The sequence below is a fragment of the Hyla sarda genome, chromosome 11 (assembly GCF_029499605.1).
Source record: "Hyla sarda isolate aHylSar1 chromosome 11, aHylSar1.hap1, whole genome shotgun sequence".
Taxonomy (NCBI): Eukaryota; Metazoa; Chordata; class Amphibia; order Anura; family Hylidae; genus Hyla; species Hyla sarda.
In genome coordinates, this window is record NC_079199.1 from 7,003,353 (window position 1) to 7,029,676 (window position 26,324).

At 43.5% G+C, this 26,324-nt stretch overlaps 1 protein-coding gene across 1 annotated transcript in view; it reads right to left on the minus strand.

Annotated features, from left to right (window-relative positions):
• Positions 1–6: 6 nt before the first annotated feature.
• Positions 7–26,324, minus strand: part of FERMT2 (FERM domain containing kindlin 2) — an 85,082-nt gene continuing 58,764 nt past the window's right edge. Inside the window, 10 exon segments of the mRNA XM_056546299.1 lie at positions 7–1,348; positions 4,109–4,250; positions 4,353–4,477; positions 8,818–8,838; positions 13,251–13,472; positions 14,632–14,706; positions 14,708–14,738; positions 18,397–18,526; positions 23,060–23,132; positions 25,650–25,784. Of these exon segments, the coding sequence (XP_056402274.1) occupies positions 1,175–1,348; positions 4,109–4,250; positions 4,353–4,477; positions 8,818–8,838; positions 13,251–13,472; positions 14,632–14,706; positions 14,708–14,738; positions 18,397–18,526; positions 23,060–23,132; positions 25,650–25,784 (1,128 nt within the window). The 3' untranslated portion in view covers positions 7–1,174.

A 26,324-nucleotide genomic window follows, 5' to 3' on the forward strand; every position in this document is an offset into this window, starting at 1 on the left:
TAAAACGTTAGTTTGCAGTGAAAATATATTTAATACTAAAAAATAAACAAATAAGGAATACATTCGTAAATGCAGATTACTAGAATGAAAGCGAAAAAAAAACAAAAAAAAACACAAAAAAGTGATAAACAAAAACAAAAAAATAAACACTGTACAATTTTATAAAATTTGTGTTTGTATTTTTTTTTTTTACATAAGTTACACCAAAAATAAACAACAAAAATTTTTTTAACATATACTTCATTCGACCTTTACTTCATATAATCAGGATGAAACGTTTGCATATCTGAGTGAACACTACAATTTGTCGTTGTAACACTATAACGGTGTATAGAGAGAGAGAGAGAGCGCAAAAAAAAAAAACGTACAGGCGAACGCAAACTCATCGCTAGGTACCAACGGCGACCGGGTATAGAACAAGGCAAGATGCGGCATCCATTTTTGGTCAACAAATTTTGGATTTGCCGGAACATTTGTGTGGGGGGACCCCCACCCCCACCCCCTCCATATTGTTCCGCTTAGTCTTATGAATTAATAAAACAAAAACAAAAATGGAAAAAAAAATAAAAAAATAAACACTAAAAATAATTCAATTAATATTGACCTAATATGTAAAAAAAAAATTATAATAAAAAACAAAAAAAAATTATCAATCATGATTGACCTAATAGGTTAGAAAAAAAAAATCTTCGAAAAGATCTAACTTTTTCGTGAAAAAACATATAATAAAAAAAAAAAAATTAATTCATACAGTCGACATGATTGTTTTTTTCAAAGTCTAAGTCCCTTGATGGTCGTTGAGTAAATGGCGCGAATTTCTTGTATTTTCCTCATCCAACATTCGCCTTAAGGCCCCTCCAAACCGAGAAAAAATGTTTTCTTAAAATTCTCGATTTCCATGATTATTTTTTTCTTCTTCTGTCGCTACTTGCTACATGTCCGGAAGTGCTTTTTATTTTTTATTTATTTTGGTTAGTGCCCACGGCTTGTTAAAAAGGCAGAACTTTTCATAAGGTGGATACATTTCAAGCTTATGTTTATTTCAGATTTTTTTTTGTTTTTTGTTTTTCTCTTAAGCAGCATATGTAGAATAAAAAAAAAAAAAAAAAAAAAGGGAAAATAAAATAAAAAAGCTTCTGTAATCTAGGAGGAACGTGGTAGGGCGTAAAAGGTCTCACACCCATCCACTTGTGAGTTTGAAGAACATCTCCTCGTCGAGACTTTCGTTCTGGTCCTTGGCCCGCGTGGACAGGAAGATGTATCCACCGATGAATTCGTGAACTACTTTGCAATCCACTTCTGCGCAGATGAAGGAGAGACGCATCTCGTCCGCAAACTCCACCGTTACCTATAGGGGGGAGGAAACAATAGGCGGCCATTACTGACTGTTTCCTGGGACTTTCCAGAAAAAACAACAAACAACAACCACCCACAACAACAACAACAACAACCACCCACAACAACAACAACAACCACCCACAACAACCACCACCGCCACCATCTCCACCACCCACAACAACCACCACCGCCACCATCTCCACCACCCACCCACAACAACAACAAACAACAACAACCAACCACAACCCCCACCCACAACAACCCACAAAAACAACAACAACCCACAAAAACAAACAACCACCACCCCCAACAACAACAACAACCACCCCCAACAACAACCACCCCCAACAACAACAACAACCACCCCCAACAACAACCACCCCCAACAACAACAACAACCACCCCCAACAACAACAACAACCACCCCCAACAACAACCACCACCATCTCCACCACCCACCCACAACAACAAACAACAACAACCAACCACAACCCCCACCCACAACAACAACACCCCACAAAAACAACACCCACCCACAACAACAAACAACAACCACCACCCACAACAACGACAACCACCACCCACAACAACAACAACCACCACCCACAACAACAACAACAACCACCACCCACAACAACAACAACAACCACCACCCACAACAACAACAACAACCACCACCCACAACAACAACAACAACCACCACCCACAACAACAACCACCACCCACAACAACAACAACAAGAAACAACCACCCACTACAACAACAACCACCCACAACAACCACCACCACCGCCACCAACAACCACAAAAAAAAAAAATAGCTACCCATACCTGGGGGTACTTTGGAGACCCTCAGCTACTACCCAATCCAGCCTATACTGGAATGTTCCATATCAGTGATCTCCAAACTGTGGACCTCCAGCTGTTGCAAAACTACAACTCCAGCATGCCCGGACAGCCAAAGGCTGTCCGGGCATGCTGGGAGTTGTAGTTTTGCAACAGCTGGAGGTCCACAGTTTGGAGACCACCATCCTATATATACACACACACACACAATGATTTGGATGGTGATTTTTACCTACACAACCTCCCTATGACTGATCTCTCATAGGGGACATATTCAAAAACCTGTTTAATTTCTGTTACACTAATAATAATTGCGCCATTTTTGTTTCTCGTTGCATTTCCATAGCTCACTTGAGTTGCTTTGAAAATATGTTAAAGTTTTGCACCACTCCACCCTCCCCATTTTGCGCCAAAATGTAAACATTTTGGACTAATTTTAAATCCTTATAAAAAAAATCATAAAAAATATATCAATAAATCAATATATATATATATATAATAAAACAGAGGACGTGTTCACAAGTTTATTAGCGGTACTGGTATGGCACTGCGTGCACTTAAAATCACCAAAAATGATGGGTAAAAATACAGTGTTTTACCATGATTTGCCATGATATACCCTGATTTCGGCAAATTCGCGGTTAAATTGCGGCCATACTGGAAAGCTAAACAAGCCTCCAGTGCAAAGGAAGCCGCCTCAGGTGGTTTTATTTATTTAAAAAATAAATAAATATTTAGTTTAAAAAATTCTGATCATAGTATTTTGCAACGTCAAACTTAAAAATGCAATACATAACACTGGACAATGCATCTTTAAAAAAAATTTTAAATAAATAAATAAAATAATTAATTAAATCAACATTTTTAAAATTTTGACACTATTGGAAGAGGCAGTGCAAACTTGTGAAAGAATTTTCGCATATAAGATGAAGACATTTCCAATAATCCAGATTACATCTGACAACACAACAATTAAAAAAAAAAAAAAAAAAAACTAGAAAGTGAGATTGTTTTGTACCAAAATACATTTTGCCCAAAACTTGGTAAAAAGTGTCATGAAAAGTTTTCAAAAAGTCCCTAAATGTTTTTGGGGAGGAGAAGAGGAACTTTCCAGATTGGTTGTTTAGACCAGGGATGGTAGGAATGCTCAAGGCGGGCAAAGAAAGTCAAGGGAAGGCGTGAAACGCATGGTACCCCAGAGCTGTGTGGCTTGGGCGCTGCCAAAGGAGGAAACCCTTTTATAAGTTGGATGACAGAGGCTGTAATAATGTTAGTCTTTGCCAGTTTTTCTTAATCAGATGGCCTTTGGCTGTCCGGGCATGTTGGGAGTTGTAGTTTTGCAACAGCTGGAGGCACCCTGGTTGGGAAACAATGGTCTATGCTCAGGAAGGGTCATTAATATCTTGGTGTAGGGAATAGGACCCTCATCAATAACACCAATCAGTCTATCCAGCAACAGTGTCTTACATTTAAAGGGGTACTCCGCTGCTCAGCGTTTGGAACAAAGTTCCGAACTCTGGAGCCGGCAGCTCGTGATGTCATAGCCCCACCCCCTGATGATGTCATGCCCCGCCCCCGTGGTCATGAGGGGGCGGGGCTATGATGTCACAAGCTGTCGGCGCCGGCTCCAGCGTTCGGAACAGTTTGTTCCAAACGCTGAGCAGCGAGGTACCCCTTTAATAGTGGCTGTGCCTGGTGCTGCAGTTCACCGCAGCTAAATCCCATTCGAGTGAATGAAACTACAAGCTGCAGTACCGGGAGCAACCACAACCAAATGTATGGCGCTGTAGTTGCGTAAACAGCCCAGCCCCTAATGCAGTGCAGATGCCAGTAGTCCGCCCCAGATATTTATAGCCTTTCCTCAGGATGTGCCATCAAGATTCTAGACACTTAACCCATTAAAGCCCAGCTCTCCTCCCCCTTACCATCTTGATTTCCCAGTTGACGTTCCACTGCTTCATGTTACTGAACCTCCACGTTTTGATGGCGTCTCCGGTGTTGGCGTCCATCCTGATGAGCCGGTTGTAGGTGATGCCGATCAGCTCCTCCTTCTTCCCACCCTGGAACCTGCATAAACACAATTTTATTACAACCATTAGTATGTCGGATAGCCGGGGGAATACGTCTCCCACAATGCAACACAACAAAGCGGTCATCCCCTGCACCTACCTGGCCAGAAAATGGGTGATGCCGAATTCCGGTAAGGACTGCCAGGCCTGGATGAACCGCATCTTGGCTTCTATGAGACTCATCTGGGCCACGTTCTGGTGCGCCTCCAGGATACGGGCCGTAATCTGAGCAAAAAAGGAGAATAAATAAAAAGATTATTACAAACTTTATCTATCAAGTCCTCAATTATAATATCTCTGCTTACTGTCAATGAATCAGGACACTTATTAACAATCCTGCACACAGCCAGAGACGTGGATACAATTGTATCAGTCTGACACCTATGGCTCTCCAGCTGTTGCAAAACTACAACTCCCAGCATTCCTGGACAGCCGTCGTAAATAGGAAGAAATAATTGTAACGATGCTAGAAAATCAATTCTTGCTGACTCATGTTTTCTATAGGAGTCTATGGAGGCCGCCGCCCCCTCCTGGATACATTGTATCAATGATCTGTAATTAGCCGATTGCCATTTAGGATCCATATTGTGCATCCTGCTGCCCTAATATATACGGTCAGGACATTAAAGGGGTACTTTGATGGAAAACTATTATTATTATTTTCAATCAATTGGTGCCAGAAAGTTAAAAAGATTTGTAAATGACTTCTATTTAAAAATCTTAATCCTTCCAGTACTTATCAGCTGCAGTATGCTCCACAGGAAGTTGTGTAGTTCTTTCCGGTCTGACCACAGTCAGACCCTTCTGCACCAGACAGTTCCTGACATGGACAGAGGTGTCAGCAGAGAGCACTGTGGTCAGACTGGAAAGAACTACACAACTTCCGGTGGGGCATACAGCAGCTGATAAGTAGTGGAAGGATTAATATTTTTAGATAGAAGTAATTTACAAATCTGTATAACTTTCTGGCACCAGTTGATTTATAAAAAATTGTTTTCCCACCGGAGTACCCCTTTAATGGAGCACACGACCGCTCCATATATTTCTATGGAAGAGCCAGAGATACAGCGTCATTTATGGGGAGGGTGCAGTGTAGGAGAACGCGGGGGGGGGGGGGGGGGGGGGGTGAAGGGGTCTCAGTGGCCGGACCCCCATGTGATCTGACACTTAACCCCTATTCTGCTGATTTTTTTATTTATTCTGGACTACTCCTTTTAAAAGAATCTCTTTGGATTTTTTTGCCCATATTAAACACAGTGATCACTAATCCTACAGCACCAACTTCATTTCAGCACCGCTGTATCCATGTATTTCATTACTGTAACTGTGTCATGTGATCACCAGTCTGACCCACAGAAAATCACAGTGTTTAAATGTATGTCAGCAAGTAGTCAGTCCTGGGTTTGCTGACTTCATGTGAGCTACAGGATAACATCACCTTTTTAGATTGCTCCTGTTAGCTCCCAGCTCTATCTGTATACTGCTGCTGCTAATATCTCTGAGGCAAATAAAAGTTATATTTTATACATACAGTGGATGGTAAATTTAGGATTCTAATGGTCATCAGCTTTTCTGGATTACTGAATGGCAGCTTACAGGTCACGGTCGGGGGGCGCTCCGCTCACTCATTACATTTACACAAGTTCCTGTTTCCTCATATCCATTTTCTCAGCACAGAAGCCTCGTAAGCAGAAAAATACTGAACTGCGAACAGGAAGAAATAATTGTATCGATGCTAAAAATCAATTCCTGCAGCCTGAACGCTGACTCATGTTTTCTATAGGAGTCTATGGAGGCCGGCGCCCCCTGCTGGATACATTGTATCAATGATCTGTAATAATGATCTGTAGGATCCAGATATGCATCCTGCTGCCACATTATAGACAAGACATTAAAGAATTTGTTTTTCGCCCATTTCATACGCACAAACCATTACTAATCCTACAACACAACTTCATTCCGACACAGCTGTATCTATGCATTTTATTACTGTAACTGGGTCATGTGATCACCAATCTGTCCAACAGAAAAACAGTGTTTAGAGGAAGTGGTCAGTCTTGAGTCAGCTGACTTCCTGTGAACTACAGAATGACATCACCTATCAGATCCCTCCTGCTAGCTTCCAGACCCCCCCTCTATCTGTATACTGCAGCTGCCATCTCTATAGGATCAGGATATATAGTAGTCATACATCTTCTCTCCAGCTCTGTCTGTATACTGCAGCTGCTATCTCTATGGGATCAGGATATATATAGTATCTATACACCTGCCCTCCAGCTCTATCTGTATACTGCTGCTGCTATCTCTATGGGATCAGGATATATAGTAGTTTTACCTTTCCAGCTCTATCTGTATACTGCTGCTATTTCTATGGAATAAGGATATGAAGTAGTTATACACCCACCTCCAGCTCTATCTGTATACTGCTGCTGCTATCTCTATGGGATGAGAATATATATTAGTTTTACCTTTCCAGCTCTTTCTGTATACTACTGCTATTTCTATGGAATAAGGATATATAGTAGTTATCCACCTCCCCTCCTGCTTTATCTGTATATTGCTGCTGATATCTCTATGGGATGAGAATATATATAAGTTATACCCTTCCAGCTCTATCTGTATACTGCTGCTATATCTATGGGATCTTTATTTATAGTAGTTATACTCCTCCATTCCTAGCTCTATCTCCATGAGATCAGGATATATTGTAGTTATACACCTCCCTCCAGCTCTATCTGTATACTGCTGCTGCTATCTCTATGGGGTATATATATATATATATATCCAGGGGAGTCATGGATAATGTGGGCAGCATTGGGAAATAATAGCCTACGCTTAATTATATAGCCCAAAATAATTAGATAAATATCGACTGTACCCAATGAATTTCAATACGTTCGATTCATTGCTATATGCAAACTAGTTGTCTCCCTATTGAGAGCACGTGCATGCTCAGCAGGGTCTGGTGTGCATGTCTATGGGTGGGTGGGGTGGTCTAGAGCAGTGGTCTCCAACCTGCGGACCTCCAGATGTTGCAAAACTACAACTCCCAGCATGCCCGGACAGCCGTTGGCTGTCCGGGCATGCTGGGAGTTGTAGTTTTGCAACATCTGGAGGTCCGCAGGTTGGAGACCACTGGTCTAGAGGAACAGTAGTCAGCTGAGCACCAATGCAAGTGTATGGGAAGAACTGCAGTCGGCTGCACAATCCTTCAGCCGAACATATGGACATCTCTATGATGTACGGACAGTATTGGCTTTCCTACTGCGGGTGTGGCTGTCCGGGCATGCTGGGAGTTGTAGTTTTGCAACAGGTTCGTATTCACTACTGTAGCCCATAAAAACCCATCTCTCCAGCTATTGCAAAACTACAACTCCCAGCATCCCCTGACAGCCCTAGGCTGTCAGGGCATGCTGGGAGTTGTAGTTTTGCAACAGGTCGGAGAGCACTGCCATATGGTTTTACGCGCACACACCAATCTATCACATTTCAATCTGTACAGTTTGCTGAAATATAACAAGAAAAACCCACAGGAAATCTCCATTTCCCTCCCGAGCCTTCAATGTTTTGTGACAGACCCAGTTGTTAGAAAATATAGAACTTGTTGCAATGTTTGGTTACGGCAGCCTAACAAAAAAAAAGTTAAATAAGTAAAACAAATAAATAAAATAAATGTAAACGAAATAAGTAAAAGAAAAAAAAATCAATTTAACAATAAAAATAAAATAAATGAAATACATAAATGTAAATAAATAAATAAAATTCATTAAAATAAATTAATGTAAAAAAATGATCAATACATTTATTTATAATTAATTAAAAATAAATAAATGTAAACAAAATAAGTAAAAAAAACATTAAATAAATCAATGTAACAATAAAAATAAAATTAAATTCATATATAAATGTAACTAAATAAAATTAATTAAAATAAATAAATAATAAAATAAATCAATTAATGTAAAAAAAATTATGAATACATTTATTTATAATGAATTAAAAATAAATAAATGTAAACAAAATAAGTAAAAAAACATTAAATAAATCAATGTAACAATAAAAATAAAATTAAATTCATATATAAATGTAACTAAATAAAATTAATTAAAATAAATAAATAATAAAATAAATCAATTAATGTAAAAAAAATTATGAATACATTTATTTATAATGAATTAAAAATAAATAAATAAATGTAAACGAAATAAGTAAAAAAAATCAATTTAACAATAAAAATAAAATAAATTAAATTAAATACATAAATGTAAATAAATACATGTAAATAAATAATAAAATAAATTAGTGTAAAAAAATAATACATTTATTTATATTTACTTATAACTAATTAAAAATAAATAAATGTAAATTGATAAATAAAATTAAATAAGTTAAAATAAAATAAATAAATGTAAATGAAATGAATGATATAAACAAATTAAATAAATGTAATAAAAATGAATACATTTAGATTTATTTCTTTTTAATTAACTTAATTAATAAAAAAATACATACATAAATAAATAAAAATAAAACTACCGCCAAGACTCTTTATGCCCGAAACTTACCAAGTCTCTTACATAGCCTGGCTGCAGGTGGCAATGCCGAGAAATGGAAGATAAAAGGGAAGAAAGGAAGGATGGGATAAAATGAGAAGATGGAGATAAATCAAAAAGAAGTAAATACGGATTTAAGGAAAATAAGCAAAAAAGAAAATAGTGAATGTGCAGAACAAAAATATAAGTGGAAGCAAAAGACAAAGTGAATGCAAATAAAGCGAGAGCCGAGTGGTAGTGAGAGATGGTGGAGAAAGCGGCCACAACCGGGGACGTCCCAATACCAAGACTGGACAGAGGCACGAGTACTTGTGGACCCCAAGAGCAAGCAAAACTACAACTCCCAGCCAACGGCTGTCCGGGCATGCTGGGAATTGTAGTTTTGCAATGACTACAGATGTTGCCCCCGCTTCAAAGGATGGTGGGGAACAGCCGCAGGAATCAGGGGGTTTATAGCTGTGGTTTTCAACCTGTTGCTTACAGCTATGAAAAAAGAACTATAACTCCCAGCATGCCCACGAGGCCACTGGCTGTCTGGGGATGATGGGATTTCATGTTTGGCAACAGCTGAAGAGCCACATGTTGGAGACCACTGGTTATAGTATTCAGTAGGGCAAGACAGGAGTGTATATATATATCTGAGTGTGTAGATCGATATGAGATAGATAGATATGAGATAGATAGATATGAGATAGATAGATAGATAGATATGAGATAGATAGATATGAGATAGATAGATATGAGCTAGATAGATATGAAATAGATAGATAGATATGAGATAGATAGATACGAGATAGATAGATAGATATGAGATAGATATGAGAGCTAGATAGATATGAAATAGATAGATAGATAGATATGAAATAGATAGATAGATATGAGATAGATAGATATGAGATAGATAGATATATATGAGATAGATAGATATGAGATAGATAGATAGATAGATAGATAGATATGAGATGGATATATATGAGATAGATAGAAAAACCAAGAGGAAGCAGCACACCTAAAGTTGCTATCAGTGCATATCCCTGATCACGGGATGTAACGTAGATAAATCCAAAAGAAGACTGCAGCACTCCAAGTTGTGGTGAAAAAACGTGAGTAGTTGCAGTCTTCTTTTGGACTTCGATAGCTCGAAATGAGATTATATATATTATATATATATATATATATATAGATAGATAGATAGATATGAGATAGATACAGTCATGGCCGTAAATGTTGGCAGACCTGAAGTTTTTCTAGAAAATGAAGTATTTCTCACAGGAAAGGATTGCAGTAACACAGTTTTTGCTATACACATGTTTATTCCCTTTGTGTATTGGAACTAAACCAAAAAAAGGAGGGGAAAAAAAGCAAATTGGACATAATGTCACCAAACTCCAAAAATGGGCTGAACAAAATTATTGGCCCCTTAACTTAATATTTGGTTGCACACCCTTTGGAAAAAATAACTGAAATCCGTGTCTTCCTATAAGCATCAATAAGCTTCTTACACCTCTCAGCCAGAATGTTGGACCACTCTTCCTATAAGCATCAATAAGCTTCTTACACCTCTCAGCCGGAGTGTTGGACCACTCTTCCTATAACCATCAATAAGCTTCTTACACCTCTCAGCCGGAATGTTGGACCACTCTTCCTATAACCATCAATAAGCTTCTTACACCTCTCAGCCGGAATGTTGGACCACTCTTCCTATAAGCATCAATAAGCTTCTTACACCTCTCAGCCGGGATGTTGGACCACTCTTCCTTTATAAGCTGCTCCCGGTCTCTCTTATTGGAAGGCGCCTTTTCCCAACAGTAATTATAAGATCTCTCCACAGGTGATCAATGGGATTTAGATCTGGACTCATTGCTGACACTTCAGAACTCTCCAGCGCTTTGTTGTCTCCATTTCTGGGGCTTTTTGACGTATGTTTGGGGTCATTGTCCTGCTGGAAGACCCAAGATCTCAGACACAAACCCAGCTTTCTGACCCTGGGCTGTACAGTGCGACCCAAAATCCATTGGTAATCCTCAGATTTCATGATGTCTTGTACACATTCAAGACCCCCAGTGCCAGAGGCAGCAAAACAACCCAAAACATCATTGACCTCCCCCATATGTCACTGTAGGTTCTGTGTTCTTTTCTTTGTAGGCCTCATTCTGTTTTTGGTAAACAGTAGAATGATGGGCTTTATTAAAAAGCTCTATCTTGGTCTCATCTGTCCACAAGACGTTTTCCCAGAAGGATTTTGGTTACTCAAGTTCATTTTGGCAAAATGTAGTCTTGCTTTTTTTCTGTCTCTGTGTCAGCAGTGGGGTCCTCCTGGGTCTCCTCCATAGTGGGGTCCTCCTGGGTCTCCTCCATAGTGGGGTCCTCCTGGGTCTCCTCCATAGCGTTTCATTTCATATAAATGAGGACTGATAGTTCGCGCTGACACTGATGCTCCCTGAGCCTGCAGGACAGCTTGAATATATTTGGAACTTGTTTGGGGCTGCTTATCCACCATCCGGACTATCCTGCATTGACACCTTTCATCAATTTTTCTCTTCCCTCCACGCCCAGGGAGATTACCTACAGTGCCATGGGTTGTAAACTTCTTGATAATGTTGTGCACTGTGGACAAAGGCAAATCTAGATCTCTGGAGATGGAGTTGAGAATCAAAATTGTGGAAAAATATCAACAATCTCAAGGTTACAAGTCCTCAGACAGTTCTCTTCTCCTCTTTCTGTTGTCCAGGCTTAGTGTGGCACACAGACACACAATGCAAAAAATAAGTGAACTTCTCTCCTTTTTATCTGCTTTCTGGTGTGATTTTTATATTACCCACACCTGTTACTTGCCCCCACCTGTTACTTGCCCCAGGCGAGTTTAAAGGAGCATCACATGCTTGAAACAATTTTCTTTTTCCACAATTTTGAAAGGTGCCAATAATTTTGTCCAGACCATTTTTGGAGTTTGGTGACATTATGTCCAATTTGCTTTTTTCCTCCCTTTTTAGTTTAGTTCTGTGAGATCTGTGAGAAATACTTCATTTTCTTGAAAAATTTCAGGGGTGCCGACATTTACGGCCATGACTGTAGAGAGATAGATATACACACAGTGTGATGGCATCATGGATGACTGCTCCTTAAAAAAATAAATTAAAAAATGGATGCCGCGGGCGAGGTACAGGTAATTGGCATCAGTATTTGTACTTTTGTTGCAGAAATGGTTTGGGGACATCCCTAGGCGCAATGTGATCAATAGGAGAGAACGGCTCCATCCTGTTCTATCACAGACCCTGCAGCAGACAGTGTTAGTGAGGACACAACAACCAGAACCATCGTGATAAAAAATAACACATAAACCTTATACGGCAAAACTCCCCCAAGTCAAGTGTAATTGTTGACTAATCTGGCACCGCAAAAAGGAAAAACACTGCAGCATATCGACACAGATTTACACAGTGAACTATATAACCTACAAGATAGGACTAATGTATATGTAGGTTTAAGCAAAATAACCCCAATCAAATCGGCAAGACGCCCCTAAATATATCAACCTACAAAAACATCTGCCCAAAATAGATAAATAAATGTAATCATCAAAAATATACTTTATTTAAACCAGAAAATTCATATATGACAAACAATTGATAATCCCATCCTCCCCATATAAGAACATTCCAGGATGTTCCCCCATCTATTGTTTTATCACTGTCTTATGTGTGTGTGTGTATATTTTATATATATATATATATATATATATATATATATATATATATATATATATATATATATATATATATATATATATAGGTTTTTATATGGGGAGGATGGGATTATCAATTGTTTGTCATATATGAATTTTCTGGTTTAAATAAAGTATATTTTTGATGATTACATTTATTTATCTATTTTGGGAAGATGTTTTTGTAGGTTCAATTAGAAAGTGAATTGTTGCTAAAATTATTTTATTTATTTATATTTTATTTATTATTTTTATTTCTTTTTTTTTTATTTTATTTTAGTTATTTATCTATTTATATTTTTATTTATTTATTCATTTTAGTAAAAAAAAAAAAAAAACCTTTAAGTGTATTAACCGATGTCCTAAATCTCTCATTGCCGGAGCGGCCAGCTAACATGTCTCCGCATTCCACGCATTCCCCTGGCACGGCACATCCTGCTTTACACCGCAGACCCCCCCCCCCCATCACGAGATTTCTGTGGGACAGAACAGACCCAATCTGACCTCTCCGGGACCAGGAGAGAGAGAGCACTTCCCGGATGTGGCAGCCGCGGCATTAACCCCTTGTGCGCTGCTGGATCCCTTAAGCGATGCAACAAAACCCCTCAAGAGCCACGTGCCCCCACCCCCCCCCCCCCCCCCCCCCCCCCCCCCCGAAGCCAGGCAAGACAGCGGCGTCCAAACCCAACGCCGCCAAAGACTCGGAGGACGTCTCCGTTACCTGCTTGTTCTTGTACTTCTTCAGGTAGCGGGGTGACACCACACATTCCGGGTTGATGTCGGAGTTGACCTGGTCGGGAATGAACTGTGGGTCGGGGTTCAAATGCTGCATTTTCAGGAAGGACAAGATGTTCTGCACTTCTAGGTTGTAGGAACTGTCCGCCATGGTCTTGCCCTTTGATGCCAATCGACATGCCGCCATCCAGTGGGCGTACTGCTTCTCCTGTAAGGGGAGGGAGAGTTATTGCTAAGTGCGTTTGGTATAAATCGGTATTTTCCAACCAATGTGTCTCCAGTTGTTGCAGAACTACAACTCCCAGCATGCCCGGACAGCTTTTGGCATGCTGGGAGTCGTAGATCTGCAACAGTTGTAGGCACACTGGCACCATCATAGACCTTATATGGTATACATCAGTGTTCCCCAACCAGTGTGTCTCCAGCTGTTGCAGAACTACAGCTCCCAGCATGCCCAGACAGCCAACACACTGGGGGTTGTAGTTCTGCAACATCACTTGCACCATCTTAGACCTTATATGGTATATAGCAGTGTTCCCCAACAAGTGTGTATCCATTATGTTGCGGAACTACAACTCCCAGCATACCCGGACAGCCTTTGGCTGTCCGGGCATGCTGGGAGTTGTAGTTCTGCAACATCACTTGCACCATCTTAGACCTTACATGGCATACATCAGCATTCCCCAACCAGTGTGCAGAACTACTACAACTCCCAGCATGCCCGGAAAGCCTTTATCTTAGACTGTATATGGTATGCAGTAGTGTTTCCCAACCAGTGTGCCTCCAGCTGTTGCAGAATTACAACTCCCAGCATGCCTTGGCAGCCTTTAGCCATTTGGGAATGTTGAAAGTTGTAGTTCTGCAACATCACTTGCACCATCTTAGACCTTATATGGTATACCATCAGTGTTCCCCAACTAATGTGTCTCCAGCTGTTGCAGAACTACAGCTCCCAGCAAGCCCAGACAGCTTTTGGCTGTCTGGGCATGCTGGGAGTTGTAGTTCTGCAACATCACTTGCACCATCTTAGACTTTATATGGTATACATCAGTGTTCCCCAACCAGTGTGTATCCATTATGTAGCGGAACTACAACTCCCAGCATCTTAGACCTTATACGGTATACATCAGCATTCTCCAACCTGTGTGCAGAACTACTACAACTCCCAGCATGCCCGGAAAGCATTTGGGCTTAGACTGTATATATGGTATACATCAGTGTTTCCCAACCAGGGTGCCTCCAGCTGTTGCAGAACTGTTACTCGCAGCACTCCGGGAATGTTGAGAGTTGTAGTTCTGCAATAGTTGGAGGCCCTTTGTTCTGGAAAACACTGGTCTACATGAACTCCTTAATCCATATTATCTTACGTTTTCGCACCGGAGCCAGATCTCGTTCATTCCTTCAGCCACCGGTATGAGGAGCTTAATGATAAACTTCTGGCCCCGATATGTTCACATCTGGAGTCACTTCGCAGCTGGAAAACAGGAAGAGTTGGTACATTTTATAGAGCCGGGATCTCACAGAGAACATTCGTATTAAAGTATAGGTACCAGGACTGAAACATGGCGCACGCCGCGATAATTGTCCGCAGCTAGGACGAGGGCTCAGCGGCGCCTCATTGCTTTATTATGGGGGGTTCACAAGAGAGTGGAGGGAGACTGCAACTGTATTAACATGTAGGATATTGGGGGGGGCAAGGCATGGTATTGGGGAGAGGCCTAGTCCATACCTCCCAACCATCCTGGATCCGTCCCGTTTTTTGGGGTCATGTCCCGCCGTCCCGTAACGGCCCTCACATGTCCCATTTTTTTACTTACATACATCGGGCCAATCACTGCAGCGGGACACATTCGGCTACTGGTCACAGCTTTCTTGGGGGGGGGGGGGGTGCTGGGGCCGCAGCCACTGCCACTTTAAGAAAGCAATAGCTGTCGGGAAGTAGTGTAGTGGGGACATGCAGCGCGCAGGCACATCCTGCGCTACATTAATATCCTTCCCCCCAGGCGTCAGAAAACGCAGCGGTGGTACACCTGGGGGAGAAGACTGAAGAGGAGTCTGGCTGGGCACCGAATATCTGCAGCTTCTGTTCTCCACTGCTCCTCCGGTCGGGGGACCTACTGTTTGGGCTGTGGCCTCTAGAAGTAGGTCCTGACCACGGATCGGACGAGCAGTGGAGAACAGGGAAGTATATTGCTGCCAGGGGGGGCAACTATTTTTAAGGGAGTCTGCTAACTCTTGAGTGGGGGGGGGGGGGTTATCTATCTCCTGGGGGGACTGGTACCAACAAGGGGGGGGGGGGTCTATTTCCAGGGGGAATCTGCTACTAACGGGGGAGAATCTATCAACTGGGGTACTGCTACCAACAGGGAGGGGGGGGGGGAGAAATCTACAGGGGGACTGCTCAATAGGGGGGGCACATTTATCTACAGGGGGACTGCTAACCAACAGTGAGGGGGGGGGAATCAATCTACAGGGGGACTGCTCAATGAGGGGGGGGGCACATTTATCTACAGGGGGACTGCTACCAACGGAGGGCGGGGACAGACATCTATCTACAGGAGATCTGCAAGCTACAGGGGGGACATTGTTGTGCAAGAGAGGCTGCTACCAACAGGGGGGGCCGGTGGCGGACATCTATCCCACATGGGGTCTGCTACCTACAGGGGGGGGGGGGGGATCTATCTTCAAGGGTACTGCTACCTGCAGAGGGGGATCTTAATACAGTAGGCTGTTTACCTACAGGGGGGGCAACTTAACTACAGGGGAACTGCTACTTACAGAATGGCTGCTACCTATGGGGGAGGGTGGCAATTCTGCAGGGGGACTGCTACCTAAAGGGGGGGAGGGGGTAGGGGGGCAACCATTACAGTAATAGGTCTTGAAAAAGTACGGAGCCTAAAATGTTTTATGTTTTTTTTTTCCTGCAGGTTCTGGCCAGGACAAGGCCAGGCTCTTAATTCAGACAATTGTTAAAACCCATAGATGGTCTGCACGAGCCTCATCATACTTTGACCCCAACGGGTTCCTAAATCGAGAGCGTCCTCAAGCCAGCCGAGCAACAGGACATGGGCGTCACCATAAATCTGGTGGCCTGGATGGTGAGGTCTTCGGATATCACATAGGGATGCACCCTTGAAAGGGTTATCAAGGGTTAGAAAAACATGGCTGCTTTATCTCAACAACAGTGCCACACCAATTCACAGGTTGTGTGTGGTATTACAACTCAGCCCCATTCACTTCAATGGAGCCCAAGTTGCAATAAAAGACCAGCGCTGGGACTGGTGTGATGTTTCTGGAGGAGAGGAGACACATTTTGGTATTATAGACAATTCCTTTGAATACCAATGTTTCCCACTGTAAATGTCTTCTGTCTCCATTATAGGTGCCGCATTGCTGCTTTGTCTGGGGCACTGGAGATATCTATGCCATAGGTCCATCTACCAGACGTGATCAAGACCGAGGCAGGGGACCAAGCGCTTCACATTTTGTATTGTTACTGTGGATCTTCTGTGTAAGCAGCAGGAAATGTCACCCAAATCCAAGTGTCTCTTTATCTCCGTCCCTCAGCTCAGTCCGAATGATAGCGCCGTGCTCCGAATACAACACCCAGAACCGGCATTCATACCGCTCAGTCACCGGCTTTTAGAGCAGGTCAATGTACCCAAAAAGGTATTTCTGGCTCCATGTGTCATGACTGAGGCCTGACATCATTTGGCAGCCAATGTGTTTACTGCCCAGCTAAACGGGGGAACTGGTGACTGTACAACATACGACATATACTCCTATCACTGCTGAAGACCGTACAGTTATACCATACTGACGACAAGACTATAACTACTATAATACTGCTTCCTATATACAAGAATATAACTACTATAATACTGCCCCTATATACAAGAATATAACTACTATAATACTGCTAATATATACAAGAATATAACTACTATAATACTGCTAATATATACAAGAATATAACTACTATAATACTGCCTCCTATATACAAGAATATAACTACTATAATACTGCCTCCTATATACAAGAATATAACTACTATAATACTGCTCCTATATACAAGAATATAACTACTATAATACTGCTCCTATATACAAGAATATAACTACTATAATACTGCCTCCTATATACAAGAATATAACTACTATAATACTGCTCCTATATACAAGAATATAACTACTATAATACTGCTCCTATATACAAGAATATAACTACTATAATACTGCTCCTATATTACAAGAATATAACTACTATAATACTGCCTCCTATATACAAGAATATAACTACTATAATACTGCTCCTATATACAAGAATATAACTACTATAATACTGCTCATATATACAAGAATATAACTACTATAATACTGCCTCCTATATACAAGAATATAACTACTATAATACTGCTCCTATATACAAGAATATAACTTCTATAATACTGCCCCCTATATACAAGAATATAACTACTATAATACTGCTCCTATATACAAGAATATAACTACTATAATACTGCTCCTATATACAAGAATATAACTACTATAATACTGCCCCCTATATACAAGAATATAACTACTATAATACTGCTCCTATATACAAGAATATAACTACTATAATACTGCTCCTATATACAAGAATATAACTACTATAATACTGCCTCCTATATACAAGAATATAACTACTATAATACTGCTCCTATATACAAGAATATAACTACTATAATACTGCTCCTATATACAAGAATATAACTACTATAATACTGCTCCTATATACAAGAATATAACTACTATAATACTGCTCCTATATACAAGAATATAACTACTATAATACTGCCTCCTATATACAAGAATATAACTACTATAATACTGCTCCTATATACAAGAATATAATTACTATAATACTGCTCATATAGATACAAGAATATAACTACTATAATACTGCCTCCTATATACAAGAATATAACTACTATAATACTGCCTCCTATATACAGGAATATAACTACTATAATACTGCTCCTATATACAAGAATATAACTACTATAATACTGCTCCTATATACAGGAATATAACTACTATAATACTGCCTCCTATATACAAGAATACAACTACTATTACACTATTTTCCACTTACCCCTCAGGTTCATTTGGTGGGCGGGGGTCCCATTAGCCTCCTCTTTGCTCTTGTAGCAGGATATGGAGGTGTCTTTGAACGTGCACCAATACTGCTTGTAGCCTTTCAGAGTCAGTTTTCTTGGGTCTATTTTGTCAAGAAAATAAACAAGAATCAATATTTTACTGTTCATGTAACATCTTCCCCTTTTGCCTTCATCATGAGCGGCATCAGATGATCAGACGACCTTTCAGCAGCCGCTGACCCCATTAGTCTCAGGTCCAAATTAGCAAGAAATCAGCAGATCTGTTCAGACATGACTTTTCTCATACACAGAGTATTAAACTACTAGAAATGGACCCCGGACCCAACAGAGGTTTAAACAAATTGATCGATCAAGCAATCCTTTCACACTTCTGATCAGGAGCGAGAGGGATTGATTCAACGGGGGTGTGAGAAGGATCAGTCCGGGGGGGGGGGGGGGGGTGGAAGGTCACGTGATGAGGAGGTCAACGAGGCTGGAAGAATCCTTCCCCCCCCCCACCACCCGGACGGATCCCACCCCCAACAGATCCTTCCCCCCCCCCCCCCGACGGATCCTTCTCCCACCCCCCGACGGATCCTTATTCCACTGAAAGGATCCATCGGGGGTGGAGGGGTGGGGGAAAGGATCCGTCGGGGGGGATGAGAAAAGGATCCGTCGGGGGGGGGTGGGTGGTAAAAGGATCCGTCGGGGGAAGGATCCGTCGGGGGGGGATGGGAGGAAGGATCTTTCGGGGGGGAAGGATACGTCGGGGGGTGGAAAAAGGATCCGTCGGGGGGTTGGGAAAAGTATCCGTCGGGAGGGGGGGGTGGTAAAGGATCCGTCGGGGTGGGGGGGGGGAGGATCCGTCGGGGGGGGGGGGGGCGAAGTATCCGTTGGGGGGGGGGGGGGGCTCTGCCTTAAGACAACGTGATGAGGAGGTCAACGAGGCTGGAGAACCGAGAGAAACCGGAAGACCTAACGAATCCTTTTCCCACCCCCCCGATGGATCCTTTTCCCACCCCACCCCCGACGGAGCCGGGGGGGGGGGTATTGGTAAAAGGATCCGTCGGGGGGGGTTGGGGTGGTAAAAGGATCTGTCGTGGCGGGGTAAAAGGATCCGTCGTGGGGGGGGGGGGGGGTAAAAGGATCCGTCGTGGGGGGGTAAAAGGACCCGTCGGGGGGGGGGTGGGGGGGGCGGTAAAAGGACCCGTGGGGGGGGGGGGAGAAGGATCAGTCGGGGGGGGGGGCTGTGCCTTAAGACCACGTGATTAGGAGGTCAACGAGGCTGGAAGAATCCTTCCCCCCCCCCCCCCGATCCTTCTCCCAACCCAACCCCCCCCCCCCCCCGACAGATCCGTTGGGAGGGTGGGAGAAGGATCCGTCTGGGGGGGTAGGGAAAAGGATCCGTCTGGGGGGGTAGGGAAAAGGATCCGTCTGGGGGGGTAGGGAAAAGGATCCGTCTGGGGGGGGTAGGGAAAAGGATCCGTCTGGGGGGGTAGGGAAAAGGGTCCGTCAGGGGGGGTAGGGAAAAGGATCCGTCAGGGGGGGTAGGGAAAAGGATCCGTCAGGGGGGGGTAGGGAAAAGGATCCGTCTGGGGGGGTAGGGAAAAGGATCCGTCTGGGGGGGGTAGGGAAAAGGATCCGTCTGGGGGGGTAGGAAAAGGATCCGTCAGGGGGGGTAGGGAAAAGGATCCGTCAGGGGGGTGGGAAGGATCCGTCAGGGGGGAGGGTGGGGCGGTAAAAGGATCTGCCGGGGGGGGAAGGTGGGGGTGGTAAAAGGACCCGTTGGGGGGGGGGGGGGAAGGATCCATCGGGGGGAGGGTGGGGTGGTAAAAGGACCCGTCGGGGGGGGGGGGGGAGGATCTGTTGGGGGTGGGAAAAGGATCCGTCGGGGGGGGGGGGGGGAGGATCTGTCGGGGGTGGGAAAAGGATCCGTCAGGGGGGGGTGGAAAAAGGATCCGTCGGGGGGGGGGGGGAAGCATCCGTCGGGGGGGGTGAGAAGAGCATCCGTCGGGGGGTGGAATGGGCATCCATCGGGGGGGGGGGGGGGTGGTAAAAGGATCCGTCGGGGGGGGGGGGGGGGGGTAAAAGGATCCGTCGGGGGGGGGTGGTAAAAGGATTCGTCAGGGGGTGTGAGAAGGATCCGTCGGGGGGGGAAGAAAGGAACCGTTGGGGTGGGGGGAGGGTGTAGGAGATCAGATAAAGCGGCTCTGGTTGCAGCAGGATCTCTTCCATTTCTGCCCGCTGCACTGGGACTGGATCTTTTTTATTCTATTTTTTATCAGGATTTAATAACTTTTGTTAAACAGGAGAACAATGCGGATTCCATGAACTCTTCAGTCTTGTTTGTATTCCTGCAATAAATTAGAAGGAGATCATCCCTCGGCCGCCATGTGTTCGGCATTGAGGCCTTTGTTCGGATTCTGCCCGGGCGGGCTCTGGAATTCTTCCAAACGTCAATTGGATAAGCAAAGCGAGAGATCGGGAGTTAATGAGGATTGTCCTATAAATAGAGGCGCCCTGCCGCCCCCGGAGACTGACATTTTAGGAGGCCGGGAGGAGCAGATTGCCTTACTGCCCCCCCATTGTAGCCCCCTGCACCCCGGGGGTCTCCAGTGTCCTGACCTTTAACAATATCTTGTGCTGAGGACACATATAGCACTCGGAGGTGTCGCACACGCCAGTATGCCGCCATTTCTGACACGCCAACCGCCTGCTGAACAGGTTTTCATCCGAACACAAACAAGACGCGGGCAGAGGACCAACTTTTAGTCTTTTTCAGGGAAGCGGCCAATGCAGGTGTCACTTTTATTTCCCGATTTATACTTCCTTCCCATACACTGAGCCAATGGAAAATACATCAAGACCATAAAACTTATATTAAAAAGGTAAAAAACTTGTCTATCCATTCCAAGGCCTTCAGAATTCTGTGCAGAATAAATTTGGGATATATAAATCTTAGACATTTTTCTGATATAGTCCTTCAAATTCCTGCAAGGATCTGGAAATCCGCTGCCACCGATAGGGTTCTCAGTTTTAAAGGGGTATTCTGGCCTTAGACATCTTAAAGGGGAACTTGAGCGAAAAACGTTGTATCCCCTATCCAGTATTTCGCCAGAGTACCCCTTTAACCCATATCCAAAGGATAGGGGATAAGATGTCTGATCGCAGGGGACCCTCGCGATCTCAGTGCAGCCCCCGACATTCTTTGCCAGGTGCCGCTACCGAGACGTGACGTCACAGCCACACACCCTTATGCCGTCACACCAAGCCCTCTCCATTCATGTCTATGGGAGGGGTGTGACGGTCGCCACGCCCCCTCCCATAGACATGAATGGAGGGGGCCTTGTGTGATGTCGCTAGGGGGCGGTGCCCTGACTATGTCCGAACAGAATGCACAGAGATCACGAGGGTCCCAGCGGCGGGACCCCTGCAATTGGACATCTTAACCCCTATTCTTTGGATAGGGGTTAAGATGTCTAAGGCCGGAATACCCCTTTAAGCTCAACAAGTAAAACAGTATTAAGCAGCTCCCTCTAGAGGCGGCCAGAGACAACAAAAATTTTGCATTTATCTGGTCTATGCAGAAAATTTTTGTCATGTATCAGAAAAACAGCTGAAACTGCTACAAGGATATACACTGCTCAAATACATAAAGGGAACACTAAGATCTGAATGAATGAACTAATCGTATGAAATACTTTCCTCTTTATATAGTTGAATGCGCTGACAACAAAATCACCAAAAATTATCAATGGAAATCAAATGTATTAACCCATGGAGGTCTGGATATGGAGTCACTCAAAATCACAGTGGAAAACCCCACTACAGGCTGATCCAACTTTATGTAATGTCCTTAATACAAGTCCCAATGAGGCTCAGTAGTGTGTGTGGCCTCCACGTGCCCGTATGACCTCCCTACAATGCCTGGGCATGCTCCTGATGAGGTGGAGGATGGTCTCCTGAGGGATGTCCTCCCAGACCTGGACTAAAGCATCCGCCAACTCCTGGACAGTCTGTGGTGGATGGAGAGAGACGTCCCAGATGTGCTCAATCGGATTCAGGGGAACGGGCGGCCAGTCCATAGCATCAATGCCTTCCTCTTGTAGGAACTCCTGACACACTCCAGCCACATGAGGTCTAGCATTGTCTTGTATTAGGAGGAACCCAACCGCACCAGCATATGGTCTCACAAGGGGTCTGAGGATCTCATCTCGATACCTAATGGCAGTCAGGCTATCTCTGGCAAGCACATGGAGGGCTGTGCAGCCCCCCCCCCCCCAAAGAAATGCCACCCCACACCATTACTGACCCATCCTGGATGAGCTGCACTACCTGAGCCCCTTGTGTGGGTTTTAGACTCCATCTCATGCTACCACCAGAGTGAAAGCACCGCCAGCATTCAAAAGTGACCAAAACATCAGCCAGGAAGCATAGGAACTGAGAAGTGGTCTGTGGTCACCACCTGCAGAACCACTCCTTTATTGGGGGTGTCTTGGTAATTGCCTGTAATTTCCACCTGTTGTCTGTTCCAGACAGTGGGATCTCACACAAGTGTAAGTGACTTAGAGTTACATGGTGTTGTTTGTGTTCCCTTTATTTTTGAGCAGTGTATTATAGGAAATAAATCAGCAAAAAATGTTGGACCTTAAAACACTGTGTAAAAAATGTTACTTACTTGAAGATTTTTAAGTTGTCTGTCAGTTCTGGAATAGAGGTGATGTCCCCCTGAAAGGAAAAAAACATTACTTTAAGATGGGGAAAGGTTAGAAATAACAAACAGCGCCCCTACTGTTTCTTCATGAGAATAACGCTTCTTGTTTCTCCATTTATTGCCGATACATGTGCCCTATGGACATCATAGAGAGGGGTCCACCATTCTAGACTCCCCTAATGTGAGGCAAAGGAGAACGGCCACCATGTAATACTACATTTCCCCTGTAGTGGCCACTGTTTCCCCTGACAAAGTCTGTTTATCTGGAGCCAAAACTGGGGCTGAAAACTTAATGGGGTTATCCCAGAATTATAACAAAAAATACCCCAGTGGAGAAGCAGGTAAGTGTCCTACTCTACCTACAGGGATCATTAAAGGGGTTATCCAGGAAAAGAAAAACAGAGCTAATTTCTTTCAAAAACCACTCCCAGTCTGTCTCAACATTGGGTGTGGTTCTGCAGCTCAGCTCCTTTGAAGCGAATGGACCCAAGTTGTAATACCACACCCAACCTGGGGACAGATGTGGAGCTGTTTTTTGTAAGAAATTAGCTCTGTTTTTCTATTCCTGGATAACCCCTTTGATACCTTTTAGTGTGGGGATATAAAAAAAAAAAAAAGGTGACTTATATTTGTGTTTTAGAAACAGCACTGGTACAACCAAAAATGTAAAAAAAAAAACACCAGTGTCCCCAGTCAGTCACAGATAGCTATGTTATATTACTGTATTTTCTGTCACTTAAGCTAACAATCTATAGATATAGAAAATGTGGACCGGCAATACAGGCTTATTAAAAGCTCAGACCCATAGCCACCCTGACATGTTTCGCTCCTCAGAGCTTCATCAGAGGTCTGGGCTAATGGCTGTAATGGCTTATGGCAGAATTGGTGCAAGGATAGTTGGTTGGTGAACTCTTAGTTTAATAACATTTGAAATGTAGCAAAAGCCGAGCATACATACAGGCACCCCATTCACTCGGGGAACAAGGAACCCCCATTCATGATCGAGGGGGGGTCCAATTTCTAGGCAATTAATTTTAATCTTGTAATAACCCACTTAAAGGGCATGTCCGCTGTTCTGGTCTTGTTGACAAAGACACAAAAAAAAAACATGGACCCCATTATAAGACAGCAGGGATGACCAGGATACACTCAGAAGCACCAGATACATAGACGACATTCTATTTACATTACATAGAGATACAATGATGGTGAAAGGGAAAAAAAAAGTAACTTTCAAAACTCTTCCAATTGTCCCTGGAAACAGACTCAGGTCACATGTCTGACAACATGAGGAAGTAGTTTAGCTGTGTATACTCTCCCATAACGCCTTGCTCACAGAATGTAGCTTTATATGGAGGGTGGATTATGAAATCTTGCAAAGCATTAGTCTCCTACCAGTGGGTTTCCATTTGTTGCAAGAACTGCAACCGCTCCCAGAATGCCCAGAGAGCCTGCGGCTGACAGGACATGCTAGTATTTGTAGTTCTGCAACAGTTTGAGAACACAGTTGGTAAAGAAATGCAACAATACCTGGGAGGTATTGGGGGGAGTTATGGCCGTGTTTGGTGCTTTGTTTGCAGCAGGAAGGGTGAACGTCTCGGGAAGGGATTGCGGCTTGAAAACTAATGATCTGGCACAACACTATGTCTTCAGGGGAACGTGACCTTTACCATTCATCAGCTTATTGTTTAGACAGACAACCCTGCCAGCAGCATGGCGACACGTGGAGCTGTATACGTAGAACAGGGAAAACACGGGAGTGATATAAAGGTGACGGCTATATATGTCATCCGCCATAGACAGTGCGTTGTTCCGCAGTCATGTAATCTGTGCCAAATTTACATAAAGTAATAAAAATGCAATTCAATCAAGATTTTATTAGAAACTCTTCCAAACAAGAGCTCCACCCCCATGTCTACAGGTGGTGTGCGGTATTGCATCTTAACCTTTATGCATCGTTTCCCGAACAGTCTACCTCAAGCTGTTTTAGGCTGTCCGGGCATGCTGGGAGTTGTAGTTTTGCAACAGCTGGAGGCACGCAGGTTAAGAAACACTGCTCTAAGCCCAAGGGAAGGGAATTCCTTCAGACAGGGTTCCCTAGAGGTTTTCTCCACTGGGGATTTTTCTCCTCCTGAGTGCCGGAGGCTGTCCAGGCATGCTGGGAGTTGTAGTTTTGCAACACCTGAGGCGCCCTAGTTGGTAAGCACTGTCTTAATGCAATAATTGACGTAACCAATCAACAGGTGGAAGAAAGCAGCAGTGTCTATTTTAGGTTCTGTTCACACTGCATCCTGGTATTCGTTACAACAGATACCATGATGGCAGAACCAGGTCCGAACCATAGAAGATACCTCTGCCCAATGGACTCAATGAGGCATTGTTGTGCGTGGGTTTAATGCAAAGAATATGGTTTTGTCTTCCCATCAAATCTGATGGAACCACCTATGGAGCCTCTGACTGTAGTATGAATGAAGCCCAACCCCTTTAGTGGCCCCTTTAGGAATATTAGGGGTCTTCGTAGTCATATTTACCAGAATGGTTGACGTTTTTCCTCCCTCTAGGGTGATCTCCAGATCTGACAGCGCAGCATCCACCTCGTCGATCTCTTTATCGCTGTTGTTATAATGGTTCTCTGATGACATCATAGACAGCTTGTTTATATGATACTGCAAAGAAAGTAAGACACATTACAAGCAGCGTTAACACACTTCTCAGTTTGTACATACAGATGTCGCAGAGCGGAATCATTTGGCACCACTAGGGACTATGGGTTGTCTTCCTGTTTGAAGGGTGTGCAGGGTTTAAGCTCTGTTATACGGGATTCCATTAAACCACAGTATACTGGTGGGCTATGGTAGTATCTTTAGGGCAGTGGTTGCCAACACATGTGCCACAGCAGACCAGTGAGGGAAGATGGTGACTGGCCGGTCTAGGACCCCTGTGTCGTATCACTACCGCCTAGTTCTGAGGTCTTCAGGGGCTTCCGGCCTCTAGTGACTCTGCCTGCAGCCACTAGGGGCCAGAAACGTCTCTTCTTCTGGGACGTGCATTATGACATTGTGCACGTCCCATAGGTAGAGAAGCTCACGACCTCTAGTGACTGCAAGAAGAAGCTGGAAAAGATGATGGTGACTGAGGGCCGACCTCTAGTGACCGCAAAAAGGTAGCTGAAAAAGATGCCAGTGACTGAGGGCCGATCTCTACTG